Source organism: Lissotriton vulgaris, chromosome 5 (assembly GCF_964263255.1).
Source record: "Lissotriton vulgaris chromosome 5, aLisVul1.2, whole genome shotgun sequence".
NCBI classification, from domain to species: Eukaryota; Metazoa; Chordata; class Amphibia; order Caudata; family Salamandridae; genus Lissotriton; species Lissotriton vulgaris.
In genome coordinates this window covers 526,248,813-526,269,041 of record NC_141693.1, presented here as the reverse complement: position 1 = coordinate 526,269,041, position 20,229 = coordinate 526,248,813, and the positions used below count along the sequence as shown (strand labels likewise).

Below are 20,229 nucleotides of genomic sequence, written 5' to 3'. Positions count from 1 at the left end.
CTGAACTCTATGCCACTCTAGTCTGCACTACTGCATTCTATGCCAATGCATTCTACACCACTGCACTATTTGCCACTTTACTCTGCATCACTAGATTCTACACCACTGCACAATGTAGCACTCTACTCGCCACTGCACTTTTTGCCACTGCACTCTATGCCATTATACTCTACACTGCACTACTCTAAGCCACTCCACTCTGCACCACTCTATGCCACTGCACTCTATGCTACTTTACACTACCCTGCACCACTGCACTCTACACCACTGTTCTCTGCACCACTCCACTCTACACCACTGCAATCTATGCCACTGCACTCTACAAGACTGCACTCTATGCAACAGCACTCTGCTAATCAACAGCACTCTAATCTATGCCACTTCATTCTACAACATTGCATTGTATGCTGCTGACTCTTATGCTCTGTACTCTACACCACTGCACCCCACATCATTATACTCTGCAAAACTCTATGCCATCCTATTCCACACAATTCCACTCTACTCTACACAACTCCACTGTACGCCACTCTATGGGATTTCACTGTATACCTCGCCATTACATAACATAGTATGTCCCACCACTCTATGAAACTCTACTCCACTAATCGCCATTCCCCTCTATGAATCACCTCACCTCTGAACTAGCCCTTTACTTCCAGAGATCGACACATTGGACAGCGTATTGCTGCCACTGCAGCTTGGTGAGATCAACTCACCCCTCAACTGCTTGACAGAATCCAGTGCATAGCTCAATGCCTCTCAACTCTGACACCTGTCTTCGGAACTGATGCATAGCCTTCAGTGATTGGAGACGATTGACTCATCCTGCGGACCTCTACATTCACGCATCTCGCTGTTTGCGAACTAGGAAAGGTACTTTGTTCAATGGGGCCTGCATTGGTCATTTAGCCGGTCAGCGCTCCATTGCGTTCGGCCCAAAACATTGAATTTGCCCTTGTCCAATACGAGTTAAAGTAACCTTTTTATCACTATTTGCTTCTAAGTGCTTTACTGCATTTAGGGCCATATGTATCATCATGACCATTTGCGATTTCTAAATAGCGATTTTTAAGGAATCACTATTTAGAAATCGCAAAATGGTATGTATGTAGGAAATCGCTTCTTTTTAGCGATTCCTTAACATTCCTAAATTGCGATTAGCAAATTGCTAATCGCAAATTTCCCATTCATTTCTATGGGCCAGGAGGCCCAAAGGAATGAAGGGGAAATGTGCGATTAGCAATTTGCTAATCGCAATTTAGGAATATTTTCAAGGGTGCAGGGGTGTCACAAGAACACCCTGCTGCACCCCTGAAAATGACATGTGTGGCATATGGCGCCCAGACATGCCCTATGGGCATGTATGAGCGTCATATGGCACCTTTGGATTTTAAATAAATTGCTTTTTTAAAAGGATTCGCAACTTACCACCAACTAGAAGTTGGTGGTTATTTGCGAATCCTTATGGGCATTTTTGAATTAATTTTTCTTTGATACATTGCATTTAAGGAATCACACAATTTGCGATTCCTTAAGTGCAATCGCAAAATAAGGAATAGCAAATTTTGCGATTCCTTATTTTGCTGCCAAAATGTGTCATACATACCATTTAGCAAATTAGCATTCGCAAAGGCTAAAATTCTGCGAATTTCGGCCTTTGCGAATGCTAATTTGCTTGATACATATGACCCAAATTCTTTTAAAATTCCATATCTGGTGGTGGTTCCTGCCTGGCCAGAGTGCATACCTCAGCCAATCATTAATCCCATTTCTAACATTAATGATCAGCAGTGAAGAAAGGACTTTTGGTTGTGCATTATCATATAGTAACTCATTGTTCACTACAACTCTATACTTAGACCAATTCAAGCTTTTTAAAATTCTCCCTGTTCTGACCTATTTTGATTTTTCCAAAGTCCTTTTGCCCAAGTCCCATTTTTTCTGTAATACATGTGGTCCTTCCTGCCAATATGGAATTTGAGCAGGTTAACCGGGAGCGATACACAGTGGCTCAGCTCAAGGGGTCATGCCAGGAGAGAAGAGTGTTCCATAAGGGAAGTGCCAAGAAGGAGGAGATTCAGAAAGCCCTAAGAGCATGGGTACCAGCCAACCCAGAGAAAGAAGTGGATGAGGAGTCGGGAGCTGAGTCTGAGGAAGGATTAGAGCAGGACCTGACAGAGGGACTTGTCTTCCAGCCTACAGAGGGGCGAGCAATTTTCTCCCAGGACTTGAAGTCCACTCTAGACCAGGTAGAAGTGTGTCCTCAAAGAACCTGTCCTCAGATGAGCTGGTGGACAGGATGGAGGAGAGGAAACTAAAACAAGCGCTTGCCAAGATTGACAGGGAGCAGGCCCTTGTCAAACTAGAGAAAGAGCAAGCTCTAGAAGAGAAGAGACTGGACATGGAGGAAAATAATATGGCCCAGGAGCTTAGCCTCAGAGAGGTGGATATTAGAGCCCTCCACATTGGGTCCAGCAACAACAATATTGGTGGCAGCATACCTGCAGGGTCTTTTTATGAGTCTAAATTTCATATCCCAAAAGATATGGTGCCCAGTTATCGATTCGGGGATGACATAGATCAATTGTTGACAACCTAGGAACTGGCTTTGAAAAAGCACAGGGTCAGAAATGAGTTCTGGGGGTAGATTATGGTGGTACATGCCCACAGTGGGGAGGGACACACTCCTTACATTAGGGGTCGGGAACTAGACTAACTACACTGCCATCAAGGCTATTTCAGTCAGCAACTTTGGGATGACACCTGAGAAGTACTGGCAACTGTACATGGCCAGTCATAAACTCTCTACACAAACATAGGTGGATTTCTTGGAATATGCGGGTAAGGCACTGAAGGGCTGGGTGAGGGGCAGCAAAGTTAATTATTATGAAGGATTGTATAACTTGTTTTTAAAAGAGCACATTCTTGATACTTGTTTTCCAGAGCTGGTTGAAAGCAAGTTTACAGACTCCAGGAAGCTTGTTGTGGAGTCAGACCTCTGGGTCAGCACCCGAATGTCCAAAAAGGTATCTGGGGGGACTCCCAAAAGGATGGTCAGGGTTCACACCAGAGTATGGAGGGGGAGGGAAAATGAAGGAGCTCTTTTCAGGCCCCCAAAACAGTTTACAAGGGAAAGGGCCTGGTTCACATACCACCAGAAAAAAACCTATCCTGACAAAGGTCAGCAGCCCGGGCCCGCTATGTGCTATGAGTGCTACTATTCTGGACACTACAAGCGGGATCCCAAGTGTCCAAGACGAGCACAACCTCCCACTGGAGGAAAGATTCCAGGGGTAGCTAGTGTATTGCTGGGAGAGGAGTTTGTCCCAGTTAATGGGGGAGTTTAGTGAGGTTGCCCCAGTGTCCCTGAGTGACAGGACGGTTCCAAAGATCCATGTGCCCTCAAATACAACAAAGTATAGATAATGGGTCACAGTCAATGAGCAATGGTTTGTGGCTCTGAGGGATACAGTAGACAGTATAACTATGGAAAGGAGTCAGTTGGTTTCCCCAGCGCAGGTAATTCCCCACACATTCCACCACGTTGTGGTGGCTACCAGCAGAAAGGGTTACTCTCCTGTGGCCCTTGTTCAATTTGGGTGTGTGGGGGGGGGTGGGGTCAGGGCTTCTGAAATTTGCAGTGAGCCCTGCCTTTGCTGTGGACTGTTTGTTGGGTAATGACCTTAACACACTACCTGGAAGTGGATTTGTGCTAACACATCGTCCATGTCTGCCCAAGATGGGAGTCAAAAAGGGCTGGAGGTCCTGGAACAATAGCCCAGCAAGCTGCTAAAGAGGGGAGAGGCAGAGGGCGTGGGAAACTAACCCCTGTATGTACCTCAAATGAGATGGATGGGGCACTTGACGTGGCTGCCCCGGAGTCCACTGAGGAGGACATTCCTTTCCCTGGTAACCTACCTGATCTTTCTGAATGGCATGGGGAAAGGGGACCCACCAAGGGAGAGTTTGGTAGGGCACAAAGTGAGTGTCCAACCTGTGTGCGAAGCAAGAGGCTGAAGCCCAAGCAGAATGTAATGCCTCTAGTAGTCACAAACATTTACTCTGAGGACAACCTCCTGTACAGGGAGCCTGAGGCTCCTGGGCATGGGACAGCAAAGGCCCTGGTAGTCCCCAAATGCTACAGGGCCTTCCTACTGGAGATGACTCATGGATTTACCCTGGCAGGACACCTGGGCCAATACAAGACCTTTGCAAGACTTGTCCCCCCAAGGTGTATTACCCTAGAATCAAGAATTCCTCAGATGCCTTCTTTAGGACTTGTGTGGCCAGCCAGGCCAGCAGGAAGACAGGGTAGAGGTTTAAAGCCCAATTTAATCACTTTCCTGTCAAGGGCACATCCTTTGAGAGGGTGGGCATTGACATTGTAGGGCCTATGGGTCCCCAGACTGCTTCAGCCAACAGTTTTTTCCTGGTTCTGGTTGATCATGCCACTACGTATCCAAAGCAAAACCAAAGGGGATGATGGACGTGACAATCCATCTGAGAACCATGACTGCACCTGCAGTGGGAAAGGCCCTGATGGGGATTTTTACCCAAATGGGTTTCTTCAAGGAAGTTGTGTTTGAAAGGGGCACAAATGTCATGTCTGCTTACAAATTCTCCACCCCTTACCATCCACAAACCAATTGACATGTTGAGAAGCTCAAGGAGACAATAGAGGGCATGATCAGAGGCTGCCAGAGGCCCTGAGGAAAACAGGGATATCCTCTTGCCATTCCTGTGGTTTGCTTATAGAGAGGTTCCACAGATAGGAGTGGGTTTCAGCCCCTTTGAGCTGCTCTATGGGCATCCTATCAGAGGACCTCTGAGTCTGGTGAAAGAAGGGTGAGAGCAAGCTATGTGTAATGAAAAAAATAGTACCACTTTGCAATGCAATGAGTGTATCTGTTGCAAATACATGAGAAATAAAAGCAAACATTGAAGGAGACATAACCTATTAATTTATTAATTAACTGCACACAAGTATTTATGGGTATACTTAATTCTAAGCATCTGCACAAAACAATCCCAGGTCAACATATTTGCGGTGCAACCCTGGAAGGTATGTTGCAGGCTCTCTAACATACAGTAGCATGTCGTCTGCATGCAGCGAGACCACGAGCGGTCGCACTCTGAAGTGCAATGCAGCTGATGCTTGCCGCTGGCGAAGTTTGCAAGCAAGAGGCTCCAATGCCAACGCGAAAAGCATTGGTGCCAGGGGGCAGCCCTGTTGTGTGCCCCTGCCAATAGGGAAGACCGACGAAACCCAGCCATTGACACAAACTCTGGCCACGGGTTTGGTATACAGAACCCTGATCCAATGAAGGAAGAGCTGGGGAAGGCTCATTCTTGTGAGTACAGTGAACATATGATCTCACTGAAGGGAATGAAAGGCTTTTGCTGTAACCAGCAGCACTGCTACTGCCTGAAAATAAGAGTCAAAATGATGTAGGGTGGCGAAGAGCGTGAATCTGTTGATGATGAAATTGTCATGATCTTCATATATTTTAAACATATGATATATATTTCTATTTATTGCACATGAAACCTATTTTTCTACTTCTTCACCACTGTAAATAATAGCTCAAGAGTATCGTTTTTAGGACTGGCCTTTAGAAATTCACTTCCTAGCAGTTTCAACTCTGATCACTTTACCTTCCTTTTCATTCATATTATCAGTGGGAGATTCTTTTATAATATTAATAATAATAATACAGAGTTTTATAGAGCGCAAACAGTAACCTCAACCAGAGGTGTCCCGACGCTGTGTGAGCAATACAGGAGACACTAAATAGCACCAATGCTATTATCCACATTTTCTAAATATGTCACAGTTTTTAGTCTAATTTCCATAGAGCTCTGCTGTATGTTTCTATTTGTTTCCCTGCACCTATTGTTATCAGCCCTTACCAATATGGTGCACTTCTACTTCCAGATATGTTTTTCGGGGTTGATCCACATGAGCATATATTCCTCATTAAAATGGTGGTGGCTTTTTTACACATTGCAATATGACCGCCATGTTGTACATTTTAGCTTAGATGCCAACAGAAGTTAGATTCCACATCCTTCTTAAACTCTGATTATTGGAGGATGGTAATATCGGACTGCCCTTTGTTGTTTACATTTCAGACTCTGTAGCTTTCTCATGGGTCTGTGATCTATCTGGTTATTATTCTTGGTCACATGAGTTTATTTGCAGTACTGTGAATGTGCATAAATGTATGCTTTTCCCTATTTTATGGAATACTGGTATTTTGCACTTTAACTTTTTATCCTTAAGGGTGAGGTTTATTATTGCAAATTTTATTAAATTAAGGTTTTTTTCCACTGACTACACTTTGATGTACTTTTGATTCAAACTGCCTTTTGACAAATGTCTATTTAAGCATTGCTAAACATATGTGTTTAATGTGTTTGGCATAAAGGGGCATATTTACTAGAAAATGTCGGTGCACTGAGCTGCGTCAAATTTGGCAGTGCTGCACTCTGACATTTTCAAAACGCAGGGATACGCCATATTCTCAAGAATATGGCACACCCCTGTGTTTTCCCAAGCGCAGGTGCTAAATTCAGCTGCCTAGCATCAACACAGGCACCCTTGCACCCCAGCGCATAATGCAGCACACATAGAAAAAGCAAAAACAAGGAGAAATAAAAGTACTTCTCCTCATTGCGCCATTCTAACGCCTGCTCTTGCGAGGTATTAGTTTTTGGCGCTGTTTCAGAATTGCACCTCATTTTAAATCTCGGGCAGCGTCAAAAGCAATGGGTGTTGCAGAGGTACGCCCACAGAAACACCCATTGCACACAACTTTCATGCTAAGTGATGCGTGTAAAGGGGCTTTAATTACAACGCGCAGTTACGCCACAAAAAAGTGGTTTAACAACGCTTTGTAAGTATGGGGAAGGGCAAACTGCCACCAGAACATTACTAAAAGTGACGTTCTGGTGGCTATATTCCCTTGTAAATATGCCTCAAAGTATTGCTGATTATTTTTTTTACAAAATGTTTTTTAGCCTCTAACCTTTTCCGTGCTGATGAAGGAACCGCTCTGTCATCAGCCGCAGTGGCGCTGTGCTGATGACGGAGCGGTTCCGTCATGGCCCGCCCGACGCGCCTGCGCGGCGCTGATTTCGCGCCTTAGTGGCGCGTTCTATTGAGCAGGCGGGGCCATGACGGAACCACTCCGTCATGAGCACAGCTCAACCGAGGCTGGTGACGAAGCGGTTCCGTCACCAGCGGGGCGTGCCGCGCGGCCCCCCCGCCCCCTCAGCGCTGCGGCGGAATAGCCGCCGCAGCGAAGGTGCTAAACAGAGGTGTCTTCAATATCAAAAAACGTGTTCGTTGAAATGATGTCTGGACTCTTTAGAAGACTATATCCCATATGAACTACTTTTTGAAGCTTTGTGTCAAATAAATTGACTTTTGGAACACAAAATTTTAATTGCTGTAAGATTCTATATGAAATTGGTGTTGATAGACCTTCATTCAAATATTACACGTCTATTCACCTCTTTGAATTACTCTTAATGTGCACTTATGTACAGTATGAATTTGGCAAGGCATAAGTCGCCTTATGGCTGCAAAGGTTTTCTGACTGTTCAAGGATGTTAAATGGATATGTAATGTATTCTTTACAGCTCGATAACACTTTAAAGAGAAGAGGTAAGAACTAGGTTCTTGAACAATGATGCTGCTTAGCATCTATTGCAATCAAGCCCAGAAGGGCCGGAACCATGCCAGAGTTTCAGGATAACCATTAACTATGTAAAAAAGTTTAATTTAAATTCATTCTGTGCAAATTTTTCTTTAATCAATAGCCTCAAAATCTGGTATGCATCTGATCCTAGACCTAGTTTAGCCCTCTTCTTCTATGACAACCACAGTCCATGCTGTGATTGAAATGGTTGATGCTGTACGAATTAAAAGATTTGTAGCACATCACTATTGACATAAAACTTCTTTCATTTGTACAGCATGGTATTCTGATCCCTGGATAATACCTGTGCTTTTAAACTCTTTGTAGATCCTCATTTTACATGACCTGCGGTATCTGTCTGTAAGAGCGGGTCCACCTCCCTGGTCAGCGTTCTAGTTGTTAGCTTTACAATCTCTCTCCCACCTCCATAAAAGATCTCAATGGCCCGGCCGCACAGCGGGCGTGCCAAAGGCAAGCCTGTATGCCCCCGTCAGCAACCCAGAGGCTTGCAATGCTGCTGGCAAGCCATCATCTAGGTCTCGCAGATGCTACACCAAAGTCTCGCTCTTAGACATAGGAAGGAAAGTGAGCGGCTGCACCCCTATACCTTTATCCGTATTTGTGCAGCCAACGCTAAATGGTTGCTCACAATGTGGCTGGGAGGGCTTTGTCAAAGAAACTGGGCAGCTCTCAAAGAAGCAGGCAGGGAGTAACCTAAGCCAGGGTGATGCTTCACTTGCTAAGGACAATGTGCAACTTCACACCCGCAACACACTATCTCTGAAATCACCCGCCCTCAACGTCTATGACCTATTAGTGGACAAATCCCTAGAAATGTTATATTTAACACAGACTTGGTTGAGCGTGGCCTCAAACCCCACTATAGCCACAGCTATCCCGCCGGGCTATCAGATTATCAGGAAAGACCGTTCGACAGGTATAGGGGGAGGTATCACCATAATTTGTAAGAACTATTTCTCTTGCATAATAGTTCCTTTGGTAGAGGGAGCGAAATGTTGTGGCTTCCATTTGGGGGTGTCTCCACATCAATCTTTGGTGGGGATTCTAATATATAGACCCCCAGGTCCTGCCGGGAGGTTTTTAGCTTCAATGGGCGATGCCATTTCACCTGTTGTTATTAAACACAAACCCTATGTGGTATTAGGTGATTTTAACATGCATATGGACATTCCGGAAGACGTAGACTCAATCAGACTCTTGGAGTCACTGGAGATGTTAGAACTGGCCCAGTATGTACATTCCCCAACTCATGAGAAGGGCCATACCTTAGATCAGATTCTCTCCATGGTCAAGTTAGGCATGTGCCAATCACTTCCTCTCGTGTGGTCTGACCATTTCCTCCTATATTTTTCTATTAAAAAGGAAACAAATCCCTCCGGGAAGCCCAAGAGTAGCAATTTTAGACCTTTTCACCTAATTACACCTGAGACACTAAGTAATGCCATCAACAAGCACCCAATCACTCTTAGTAGGGATCTAGAGGCTGATGCAGAGGGCCTGGACAAATGGATCCGGCTCCGGGCCGAAAAACTTGCACCCCCTGTTTCTCGTCTTGGGAAGAATGACTGGCCCTGTGCCCCCTGGTTTACTACTGTCCTTAGAGAAAACAAGAGGACCTGTAAACACCTAGAAAGGACCTGGCGAAAGCTTTTTGACCCCATGGAGAAAATGATTTATAAACAGGCATTGAAGGCTTAGTATAAACAAGTTATTAAGGCAAAAAAAAAGTTCCTCTCCGCCAGAATAGAACTTGCAACGAACAAAAGCAAGGAAAATTTCAAAATAGTCAGTGACTTTTCCTGCCCTGCAGTGGCAGTCAAGCCATTTACTCCCACGGAAGAATGGACTGGCCGCATGGTCGCTTATTTTCACGATAAGATCAAAGACATCCAGGAGCCCTTTTCGGCAACATCTCCAACATGTAGAGACAGAGTTATGCCAGTCTCCTTACCAACACAAGTCAAAGTACCTTCTTTCGAACAGTTTCCGTGGATCTCCATGGAAAAGTCCATAGATATTATGAAAGGCATCAAATCCAGTTCCCCCTCCGACCCCTGCCCTGCCCCCATTCTGGCTTTGATAGCGGAGATCATTAATTCAGCGGTCAACCAGATCCAAAATTTTTCTTTGAAGACGGGGCAGGTTCCAGATAGGTGGAAAAGAGCTAAAATGTTACCCCTATTAAAAACGAGCATTAGCAATGCAATAAGTCTCGCATTAGGAAAGCTTGAGCTATTGGTATTGTAAATGACAAACTTTTTATTTATGTGTTGGTTTTGAAAATAGCGAAATTAATAGCTTTGTCATTTATAAAAACACAACTTTTAACTTTCGCAAATGTGACACCTATAGCATTTGTAATGCAATATGTGTTGTATTTATGTGACTTAGATGAATTGATATTACAAATAACAATTGCTTTTAATTTTTTTAAATAATTAATACTTAAATAAAAGTTATTGTAATTTATAATGGCAATAGCTTAAACTTTGAAATTAACTTTTGTGAAGATTATGTTCAGTGTATTTTATTGTGACGAAAATCCAAGAACAGAAGTGAAATATTAACATCTTTTTGTGCCATTTGTAATAAAGCATGAAACATTGAGAGAACATATTTGAACCAGTTGTTGTTGAATGGTTGCACAGATTGATGCTGTGGTGGCCCTACGTGATGTTGTGGTGGCGACAAGTGATGCTGTAGCGTTCAGTGATGCTGTGGTTGCGCATAGTGATGTTGTGGTGATCCTGTGGTGGTACTGAATGATGCTGTGGTAATGCGATAGATAGATAGAGTGTAATTATGTGGCGTGTAACTATGTGGCACTGAGTGGTATTTGGAGTGTATGTTGCATTGAGTGCAGTGTAATTATGTGGCCCTGAGTGGTATTTGGAGTGTATGTTGTGTTGAGCCCAGTGTAAATATGTAGCATATACTTATGTGGCACTGAGTGATATTTGGAGTGTATGTTGAATTGAGTAGAGTGTAATTATGTAGCATATAATTATGTGGCACTGAGTGGTATTGTGTGGAGTTTATGTTGTATTCAGTAGAGTGTAATTGTGTGGCGTGTAATTATGTGGCACTGAGTGGTATTGTTTGGAGTGTATGTTGCATTGAGTGCAGTGTAACTATGTAGCAGATAATTATGTGGCACTGAGTGGTAGTGTGTGGAGTGTGTGTTGCATTCAGTAGAGTGTAATTATGTGGTGTGTAATTATGTGGGACTGAGTGGTATTTGGAGTGTATGTTGCATTGAGTGCAGTGTAATTATGTGGCTTGTAATTATGTGGCACTGAGTTGTATTTGGAGTGTATGTTGCATTGAGTGCAGTGTATTTATGTGGCGTGTAACTATGTGGGACTGAGTGGTATTTGGAGTGTATGTTGCATTGAGTGCAGTGTAATTATGTGGCTTGTAATTATGTGGCACTGAGTTGTATTTGGAGTGTATGTTGCATTGAGTGCAGTGTATTTATGTGGCGTGTAACTATGTGGCACTGAGTGGTATTTGGAGTGTATGTTGCATGGAGTGCAGTGTAATTGTGTGGCGTGTAATTATGTGGTACTAAGTGGTATTGTTTGGAGTGTATGTTGCATTGTAATTATGTAGCATATAATTATGTGGCACTGAGTGATATTGTGTGGAGTGTGTGTTGCATTCAGTAGAGTGTAATTATGTGGTGTGTAATTATGTGGCACTGAGTGGTATTTGGAGTGTATGTTGCGTTGAGCACAGTGTAATTATGTAGCATATAATTATGTGGCACTGAGTGGTATTGTGTGGAGTGTAAGTTTTATTCAGTAGAGTATAATTGTGTGTGAGGGTGCAGAGTGTGTGAGAGGGTGCAGAGTGTGTGAGGGTGCAGTGTGTGTGAGGATGAAGAGTGTGTGAGGGTGCAGAGTGTGTGAGGGTGCAGAGTGTGAGGGTGCAGTGTGTGAGGGTGCAGTGTGTGAGGGTGCAGTGTGTGAGGGTGCAGTGTGTGAGGACGCAGTGTGTGTGGTCTAAAGTAGTGTAAGGGAGCAGTGTGTGGCCTAAAGTAGTGTGAGGGCGCAGTCTGTGTGGTCTAAAGTAGTGTGAGGGCGCAGTGTGTGTATCCTAAAGTAGTGTGAGTTAGCAGTGTATGTGGACTAAAGAAGTGTCATGCATACACACATTCAAATACACATACACTGGTGAAGGCTTGCAGATACACAGAAACAATATGTACATGCTCTCAGACATACACATCAGGTGAAACTTCCCCAAGGCAGTCCTTGACATGCCCTTCTGTGTGAGGTTTTGTTGGTGTTTGGTTGCACCTAGTTCCGGAATGTAGTTGTAGGAGAACAGTGTACAGAATAGGGGCGTTGGGGCAGAATGAAGAGGCAGGACAAAATGGACGGGGTGAAAGTGAAGAGAGGGCAAAGAAGGGAGAATGGATTGAGATGCAGATAGAGAACAGAATAAGTAGGGGGACAAGAAGGAGAGAAGTAATCTGAATAGGTAGAGGGGAAGAATAAGAGAAAGAGATTGGATGGGTGGAGGAGATTCAATAGAAAACCCGGGAGAACAAAGAGGGCAGGGTTAGGGGAGTAGGCAACAATGAAACAGAAGAGGACAGGAAGCGTAACCGAATGGGAGAAGAAAGGATGTGTTTCTTCTAGCACTATTGAGAGTAAAATGATCGTTTGGTATTACTGTGAGAAGTTAGCCTGGCATATGATGTCCACTATTCTACTGGGCACCCTGCACCAGTCTAATCGACCCTTATTGATGGTGGTTGTAAAGTCAACCTTATAGACAAGCTATCCTATTGGTAGCATGGACCAGCAGTCTTAGGCTAAAACTTCAGAGAGCATGTGAAGCCAGCTGTTTTAACAATTAGAATACCTTGAATACCAAATGAAAGGCCACCACACAAGGTATATATCAAATATATATGTATTTATTTCTAACACAACCCCTTTGCACTCTTTATGAGGTCAGAGGTCAAAGTACATCACAAGTTTCTCAATTAGCATACGATAAGTTGCACAAATACGGTATTGCCCTAGGGGCCTCATGGACCATATACTATTAAAGTGGTATAAGAACCACAACAGAAATAGTAAGTAGGCATATGGCCTAGGGAATCGCTGGGGCTACACTAAACAACCAAAGGTTAGGAAGTAGGAGGCCCACGGGAGACATGTGCAGTGTCTAAACACAGTCGTGAATTACCATTGGCTTATAATGGAGAACGTAAGAGTTACAAAGTTACTGTTTAAGGGCACTTCCGGATGGACTACGACAAAACCCCTTAGACTAGGACACTTCAAGAGTCAAGACCCATTGGAGCACCGGAGTACTCGTGTTTTTTTTTGTTTTTTATAGTCCTCATTGTGCATCACTTATAGTAAGGAGTTCTCAGGGTTACCCCTTTTTCCCTTCAAAACGTGTCCTGTATCTGTCACCGTGTATAAACCATACGGGAAAATATTGGGGACCCTTTACTTCTGATTACTATTATAGAAGGTTATTTTTCAGGGTGGGTTGAGCTAGCCATCATGGCTACTCTAATAGGCCTTCTTAATCATAGGACGTACGTGTAAAGAAAAGAAAACATGGAGAAAGAACACAATAAACCAACAGACATTCGAACATTGTATACCCTGATAATGATTTTCCCACAATTCCCAAAAGCAAATTTTTTTGAAAATGGTTTCTTTTTTTAATCTAAATTATAAATTCTAAGCACTGAAGAGAGCCACTCCTCCTGTAGCGGAGCTATTGGTGTGATCCACTTTACACATATCTCTCTTCTGACTAATAAGATTAAAAGAAACACCAGATTTTCTTCCCGTTTTGTTAGTTTGTCTGCTGATGAAGACCCCGATACCCCGAAAAAGACCAAATCCATACTCACTGTTAGCTGTTTTTCCAAAACCTCTTCTATGGTCTTACCCACCGCCTTCCAGAAACCCTCGAGATGGGGGCACTGCCAGAACATATGCAGGTCATTGGCCTTCGGTAAACCGCATTTCGGGCAGGACTTCACCACAGATCCGCTAAATTTTGATACTTTTTCGGGAGTCCAATAAGCCCTGTGGGTTGTATATAAGTGGTTTCTTTTTAATGCTGCAGATGTTACTATAGACCAGCATTTGCTCATAGATACTTGCCATAAGAGGTTTGTATCCAGCGTTGGCAGATCTTTCCCCCGAATTCTCTCCGGTATCCGAAATTCTTCCTCCCCTGATGGTATGAGGGCCCAATACCAGACTGATACCTCTTTCTTGAAAGGCTTCTCCATCCGGAGTACTCGTGTTACCTCACCCAGGGAAGCCGGGTGCATAGGTGCCTTTTGGTGTCGGGTTTCGTCGTCGTTTTCTATGGAGATCTGCAAAGAAGTGCTGCAGGCGACTAGAGGAAAATTGTCCGGGTGGATCAAAGGGTGGCTCGAAGATGTGAAGAACCTGAAAGCAGAGGGGACAGAGTCTGGGTCACTAGCCAGTGACCAGGTAGGTGCCAGGAAGGAACCAGGTGATGTTGCGATGATCTCAGGTGAAGAGGTGAAGCTTGTCTCTGCAGCCACGAGGACCAGGAGACGTCGACGACAACCAGGAGCTGGATTCGAGCTGTCCCACAAAGGATCTAGTTGACTGCAGTGTCAGTATCCAGACAACAAGCCTTGGCAAACTCAATCCGCGCAGGAAGTGAAGATGGGCTTCGGGTTAGACCAGTAAGGTCTGAGAAGCTTCTCCTTTGCAAGGAAGCTGGAGCAATCCTGCAGCAACCAGGAAAGCAGTTTAGTTTTAAAGGTTTGTCTTCAAGGGGCACACTAGCCAACAGGCTAGCAACTTGGAAGACGCGTCAAGCTGAAATGCAAGAGCAGGCCCCTCGCAGCACTTGTGGTTTGTGGAGTGCTGAGCTTCAGTGCAAATGGTGCTTCGGTCTGGGGCTTCTCATAGCCCAATGCACAACTGTGAGGATACCTCAGTAGTTGAGCTGTTAGAAAAATGCAGGATGTCCAGGGTGTCTGGTCCCACGTCTTTCGTGTCTGCCACGGATCTCTGCTTTACTGTGGATGTGGGTCGGAGTCAGAGAAGTCTGGAAGTCCAGTTCCTATGTCACTGAATCTTCGGGTTCCGGCGGGAGTGTCAACAGAGCAGAATGGCAAGTTACTGTTTGTGCCTGTTTGCACAGGGTGGTGACTCCTTGACCACAAGGGAGATGTCTTCAGTCTTCTAGTCGAAATAGAACGTTGAAGGTCCAAGAGCTCTGTATCAAAGTTTCATTCCAGGATAATCTAAAGTCCTGGGGACAAAGCTCCTATCTTTATACTGATTTTAGGGGCTGTATTACCTGCTAGGTCCCTCCTATGGGAGGACCTGGGAAGGGGGTGGTTACACCCCTTTCCCTTTGTCCAGTTTCGCGCCAGAGCAGGGCTGGAGTGCCCCAGCAACTGGTTTGAACTGGGCTATGCATGGAGCACCTTGTGTGCCCCAGGCAGTGTCTCAAAAAGAATCTGCTGATGCAGCCCTCCCTGTCCCAATACACATCTGCCTGTCTGGGGAGGTGCTGGCACCTCCTTGGACAGGAAACCTATTGTACAGGCCTCCCCTGACAGAGTTTCGTCCAGCAGCAGGAGTTCAGACTTGTGTCTGTGGCAGCAGCATCCATTTTGTGATGCTGGGGCTCTTTTTAACTTTAACCGGGTAAAGCAGTAACATACATTTCTTTTCCCTCTAGAAGGGTGGAATGCTACCCCCGCCTCCAGAACTGGTGGGGGGGGGGGGTAGTATTCCACAGTGTTTGACACCTTGCACAACATTTCTTGATAAAGCCAAACCAAAGTTAGCATTAACCGCAAGGATTATAATGCACTTAAGAGTATATGGCAGTGGTTCCCAAACTTTTTTGACCCGTGGCTCCCTTGACCAAATTGGCAGTTGACCGTGGCTCCCCACCATTTTTTTTACAAGTGGGTCAGGCAGCACACTATGCTAAGCAGAGATTTTTAGCTTAAGTGTTTTAAGCCACGCCCTTTATTACATTGGCCACGCCCCTTTGAGACCCCCTCCCCCAGTTTTTTTCATCCCACTTAAAGCCCTTCATTTACATAAATAATATAGGTGTAATGTGCATGCTCGTCTTGGAATCGGGGCACTCTATATTTCATTAGTGATTACAAGAGCACTGAGTTTTGAGCTGTTTTAGTTTGTCTTCTTTGTAAATTTAAAGATTTTCGAATTTTTCCTCTAAATATTGTAAGGAGTCACTGTTTACAAGTTACTAACAAAATCGCTTTCGAAAACTTCACTTACTATTAAATGGACACACACGCACTCTACATTTCCTGAAATTGTTAATTATGAGTTTAACTTCCCCGCGGCATTCTACACTTCTGTGGCAAAACATGCTTTTTTTTACCAATCCAAATATTGGAAAGCAGTATGAACCACCCAAACATACAAAAGAATTTGTATTGCAAAATACAGACAGAGTCTAGCAGAGGCACTCATTTCAGAGATGCGGCCATGGCTTTGACGTGTTTGTACACCCTTTCGAGTTGTAGCAGCAAAAAGAGATTGTAAATCTATCTGTGAAAGGTTTTAGTTTGGAAGTAGAAATCCGTGGCAAACGCTTTTCAGTACTGACTGTGGTGGAAGGTGTGTAACAGCATGTACATCTCTAATATGTGTCAAGCACCAAAGGAGAGTGTTTTGCGTCGCTCTTTCGCTCATATCAGTTGCTTCCTCCCCCAGCACAACACTGTGCTGCAACTATGTTTCTTGCACTACATTGCACTACAAAATAGCCTGCGGCGATCGATTTACAGGCACCACAGAGTGCCCGATTGTGATGCGTGTTGAAGGTGGAATTTCTTTCAAACCCCCCACATACTGCGCGGCGCCGCGGCGCCCCTGGATTCTCATCACGGCGCACCAGGGCGCCGCGGCGCACACTTTGGGAACCACTGGTATATGGTATGGCTAGATCATAGAATAACTATAAGGAGATGGTTCCGAAAGCTGCAGAGGGGCTCATCTCATGATAGGGCACCCTCTCACATAAAACCAAGCACTCTGTCTCCAGGATTGTCGAGGCCTACCATAGGAGTGACTTATAGGAGCATATGTGTCTATATATATGGGTAGATATAGGTATACTATATCTAAGTAAGGGGTGATTACACCACCTTACCCAAGCCGAGTGATCAGCCTGTGGTGTCAGTTTGGATAGCCAGCCTGGGGTGGCATAATACATGCTGCAGTCCCAGGTAGGCCTTTGATGCACCTATACCCTGGGTACCTATGTTACACTATACAGGGGCTCACAAAGGTGACCCAATACCCAATCAGGTAGGTATCAATTTAGAAAGAGAACAGCTGGGTTGTGGGTCTGATTAGCAGGCCCACAGCCACACTAAAGTCTAAAAACCAGACAATCGCAGCAAAAAGTGTGGGGGGGGGGGCAAAGGAAGCAGATCCTACTTTCCTACAATTACGAGCTCAAAGGTTACTAAAACTCAAATTATTCCCATTGCGATTTCCAAGATATGTTTCTATCTATCTTTTTTTTTTTAGAATAATAAATAAGACTGCAATTCACTTGGTAATCTTGATTTTCTTGGAAGCCAGTCTAGCGGCTGGAAAGCGACAAAAAAATGGTAGGAAAGGAGTGGTGGGGAAGATGTGTTGGGGCTGCCTGCTGTCCATATGGCATCGCTGGTCCTCCCTGTGAAGCTTTGTGACAACGACTTGTTAATTTATGTTAGTAGGAGCACCCAAGAGGATTCCTTTGAAGTGTTTGAAGTCTGATGCTGGCTGCAAGCAAACCAGCATGAGTGCGGAGAGAGGCTCAGAGGCTGCAAATGGTGTGCAATGTGCACGAGCCCACACACATGCACTGTAGACAATCCGCCTTTGGGAGCATTTCTGAGAGCCCCTACTTAATACCTCGGCCAAAGCATTGCTAAAGCAATGCCTTAGACGAGACCTAAAAACAAAACTGAACACAGAGTTAGCCTTCAATTACAGGCCAATAACTCTGCTCCCTTTCTTCGTTAAAGCCCTAGAAAAAGCGGGGAACAACACCACTATCGCTTTTTTCGAAACTAACTCACTACTACATCAGAGTAAGTCCAGATTCAGGGCTAACTTTAGCATGGATACAGCACTTCTGGAAGTATCTGAAGCCATAAAAGAGGTTGTGGATAGGGGCGGCAAGGCCGTACTCATATTGCTGGATTTATCTGCGGCCTTTGACACCGTCCCCCATGACCGACTCCTGCTGAGACTTCAGGAGTGTGGATTTGGAGGTACGGTGTTCAACTCGTTTGCTTCCTTTTTAAAAGACCGCCAGCAAATATTATGGTCTCCTCCTTTCACTGCCCCTATCCCTCCTCTAGAGGTTGAGGTCCCTCAGGGCTCCATTTTGAGCCCTACCTTTTTTTAAATATATATTACACCCTTAGCGACTCTAGCAGAGGAACTTGGAGCAAAAATCATATCATATGCAGATGATATGCAGTTGCTATTCACCTGCAACAAAGATTTTAATGGAGACAGGATCAACAGCTGCCTAACAGAAGTATTCTCCTGGCTCAAGTGTAACCAGCTTAAATACAACCCTGGGAAGTTGGAAATCATCTTCTTTGGTCACTGCCCCAGCAATATCTGGCACAGTTGGTGGCCAGCTGACATGTCCGGTCCTACAACATCCGTAAAGTCAGTAAAATCTCTGGGTGTGAAGCATGATGAGAACCTCTCCATTCAGGCACAGATTCAGACAGTGGTCGGCACATGCTTTGGCATGCTCAAGATGCTGAAGCAGTTTATGGCTCTCTTGCCTTTCACCCACAGAAAAATGGTGGTCCAAGCCTTGATAATCTCCAGGTTAGACTACGTGCACGTACTTTACCTAGGGTTACCAGAATATTTACTGGCTAGACTGCAGGTGGCCCAGAACGCAGCAGCCAGAGCAATATTTATGCTAGGCCCTAGAGTCCGCATGTCGACACAATTGAGATACTTGCATTGGCTCCCAATCTGCAAGAGGATCCAATTTAAGGCCTTGGTTCTTGCTTTTAAGCACTCCACGGCAGTGGTGCTGGGTACATTGCGAAGAGAGTTCAATTCTATCACCCTCACCGCACACTTAGGTCTTCAAGCACTTCAATTGGCACGTACCCCCAGATATCTTCGAGCTCGAATTGGGGGACGTTCCTTCCAGGTGCAAGCCACGAAACTGTGGAATAATCTGCCGGTGGAAATAAGGTTGATGCTGGATCTTCTGGCATTTATGAAATCACTGAAAACGCTTTAATACCCAGTTCATCGGTCACTGTAACACAGGGATTTCAGTCATCACGTCCAGCACCGGGACACTCAACTGAGTAGCTGCGTGCTTTACAAAACCCATTTAACATAATATAACAATCAGCCCTATATTTTACCTTTAAAGAGGGTGAATAAAATGTCTTATAAAATATGTTTTGCTTATGGTAACAGCATAGTATTCCATGTGTAATCCTTTGTCCTCGAAGCTGCAGGACTGTCACGTGTTTCCATATATTTTTAAAGTAAAAAGTGTGATTGTGCTGATAGGTTAGCAACAGTCTAAGTAGCACGGAAAAGTTGTACACAAAGTGATAAACCACTAAAAAGGATACACGTATGAACGGTAAAAGTATTTATGCAAAACATCTCTTTGGGTGAGAAGAGAAGGGGGCAGTTTTCTTCATATGTGATGCTCAGCAAGAAGTAGAAGTATACACTATTTAAACCCTTTTTCACTTAAAAGTCCTTCGGCGGGACAAGGTATGATTCTGAAGAATGAGAAGACCGATACAAAGCGAAAGAGTTTCGGTTCTCATGACTTTAAGACATATGCATTTCATCCAATAAGGAATGTGTACATGTTAAAGTGAGCTTTAAGAGTGTCTTAATAGCCTGTTGAAGTGCATGTTAATACATCACCTCTCCCAAGAGAACAAAACAACATTGTTCCTGTCGACTATGGTCTTTGAATTGAAGGAATATTCGTTAAGACAATAATTATAACAAACAATTCCTGTCGTAGAAACAACAGCACACCTTTAAAAATGAACGTATTTGCTCCTTCCTTGTTTGGTTGTTTTTACTACGTCCTTTAGGAACTTAAGTAAACGTGGAGCCTCTCAGATCTCCCTGGCAATTACTCCCCACTGGCGAGCGTGTGTGCGAGGAGATGTATTTTCAAGTAATAGTCACTTACTGCTAATCTCTTTCCTTTGTACCTTCAGCCTGTAATTCCCACTTCCTTCGGCCTTTGTTAAAATCGCATTTTGCTATTTTTCAACATTATCCCATCTCATGGATGGAGTTGATTTTACACCAGTCATTCACTTTAAATTAAATAAAACCATAGTTCCCCACAATGCACACAGTGTGCATACTTACACTTGGTATGATAGGAGGTGTCAATGTGCCTTTTCTTAAACCTTCCCAGTTAAAACCCTCGAACCACCTGAGGAAAGAGAGGCAAGAGTTAGCTA

At 44.3% G+C, this 20,229-nt stretch overlaps 1 protein-coding gene across 1 annotated transcript in view; it reads right to left on the bottom strand.

Annotated features, from left to right (window-relative positions):
* The window catches only part of PRKG1 (protein kinase cGMP-dependent 1), a 1,912,306-nt gene that overhangs the window by 21,722 nt on the left and 1,870,355 nt on the right, over positions 1–20,229 (bottom strand). The window contains exon 17 of the mRNA XM_086921971.1: positions 20,135–20,201. Within this exon, the coding sequence (XP_086778097.1) occupies positions 20,135–20,201 (67 nt within the window). The remainder of the gene's footprint in view (positions 1–20,134; positions 20,202–20,229) is intronic.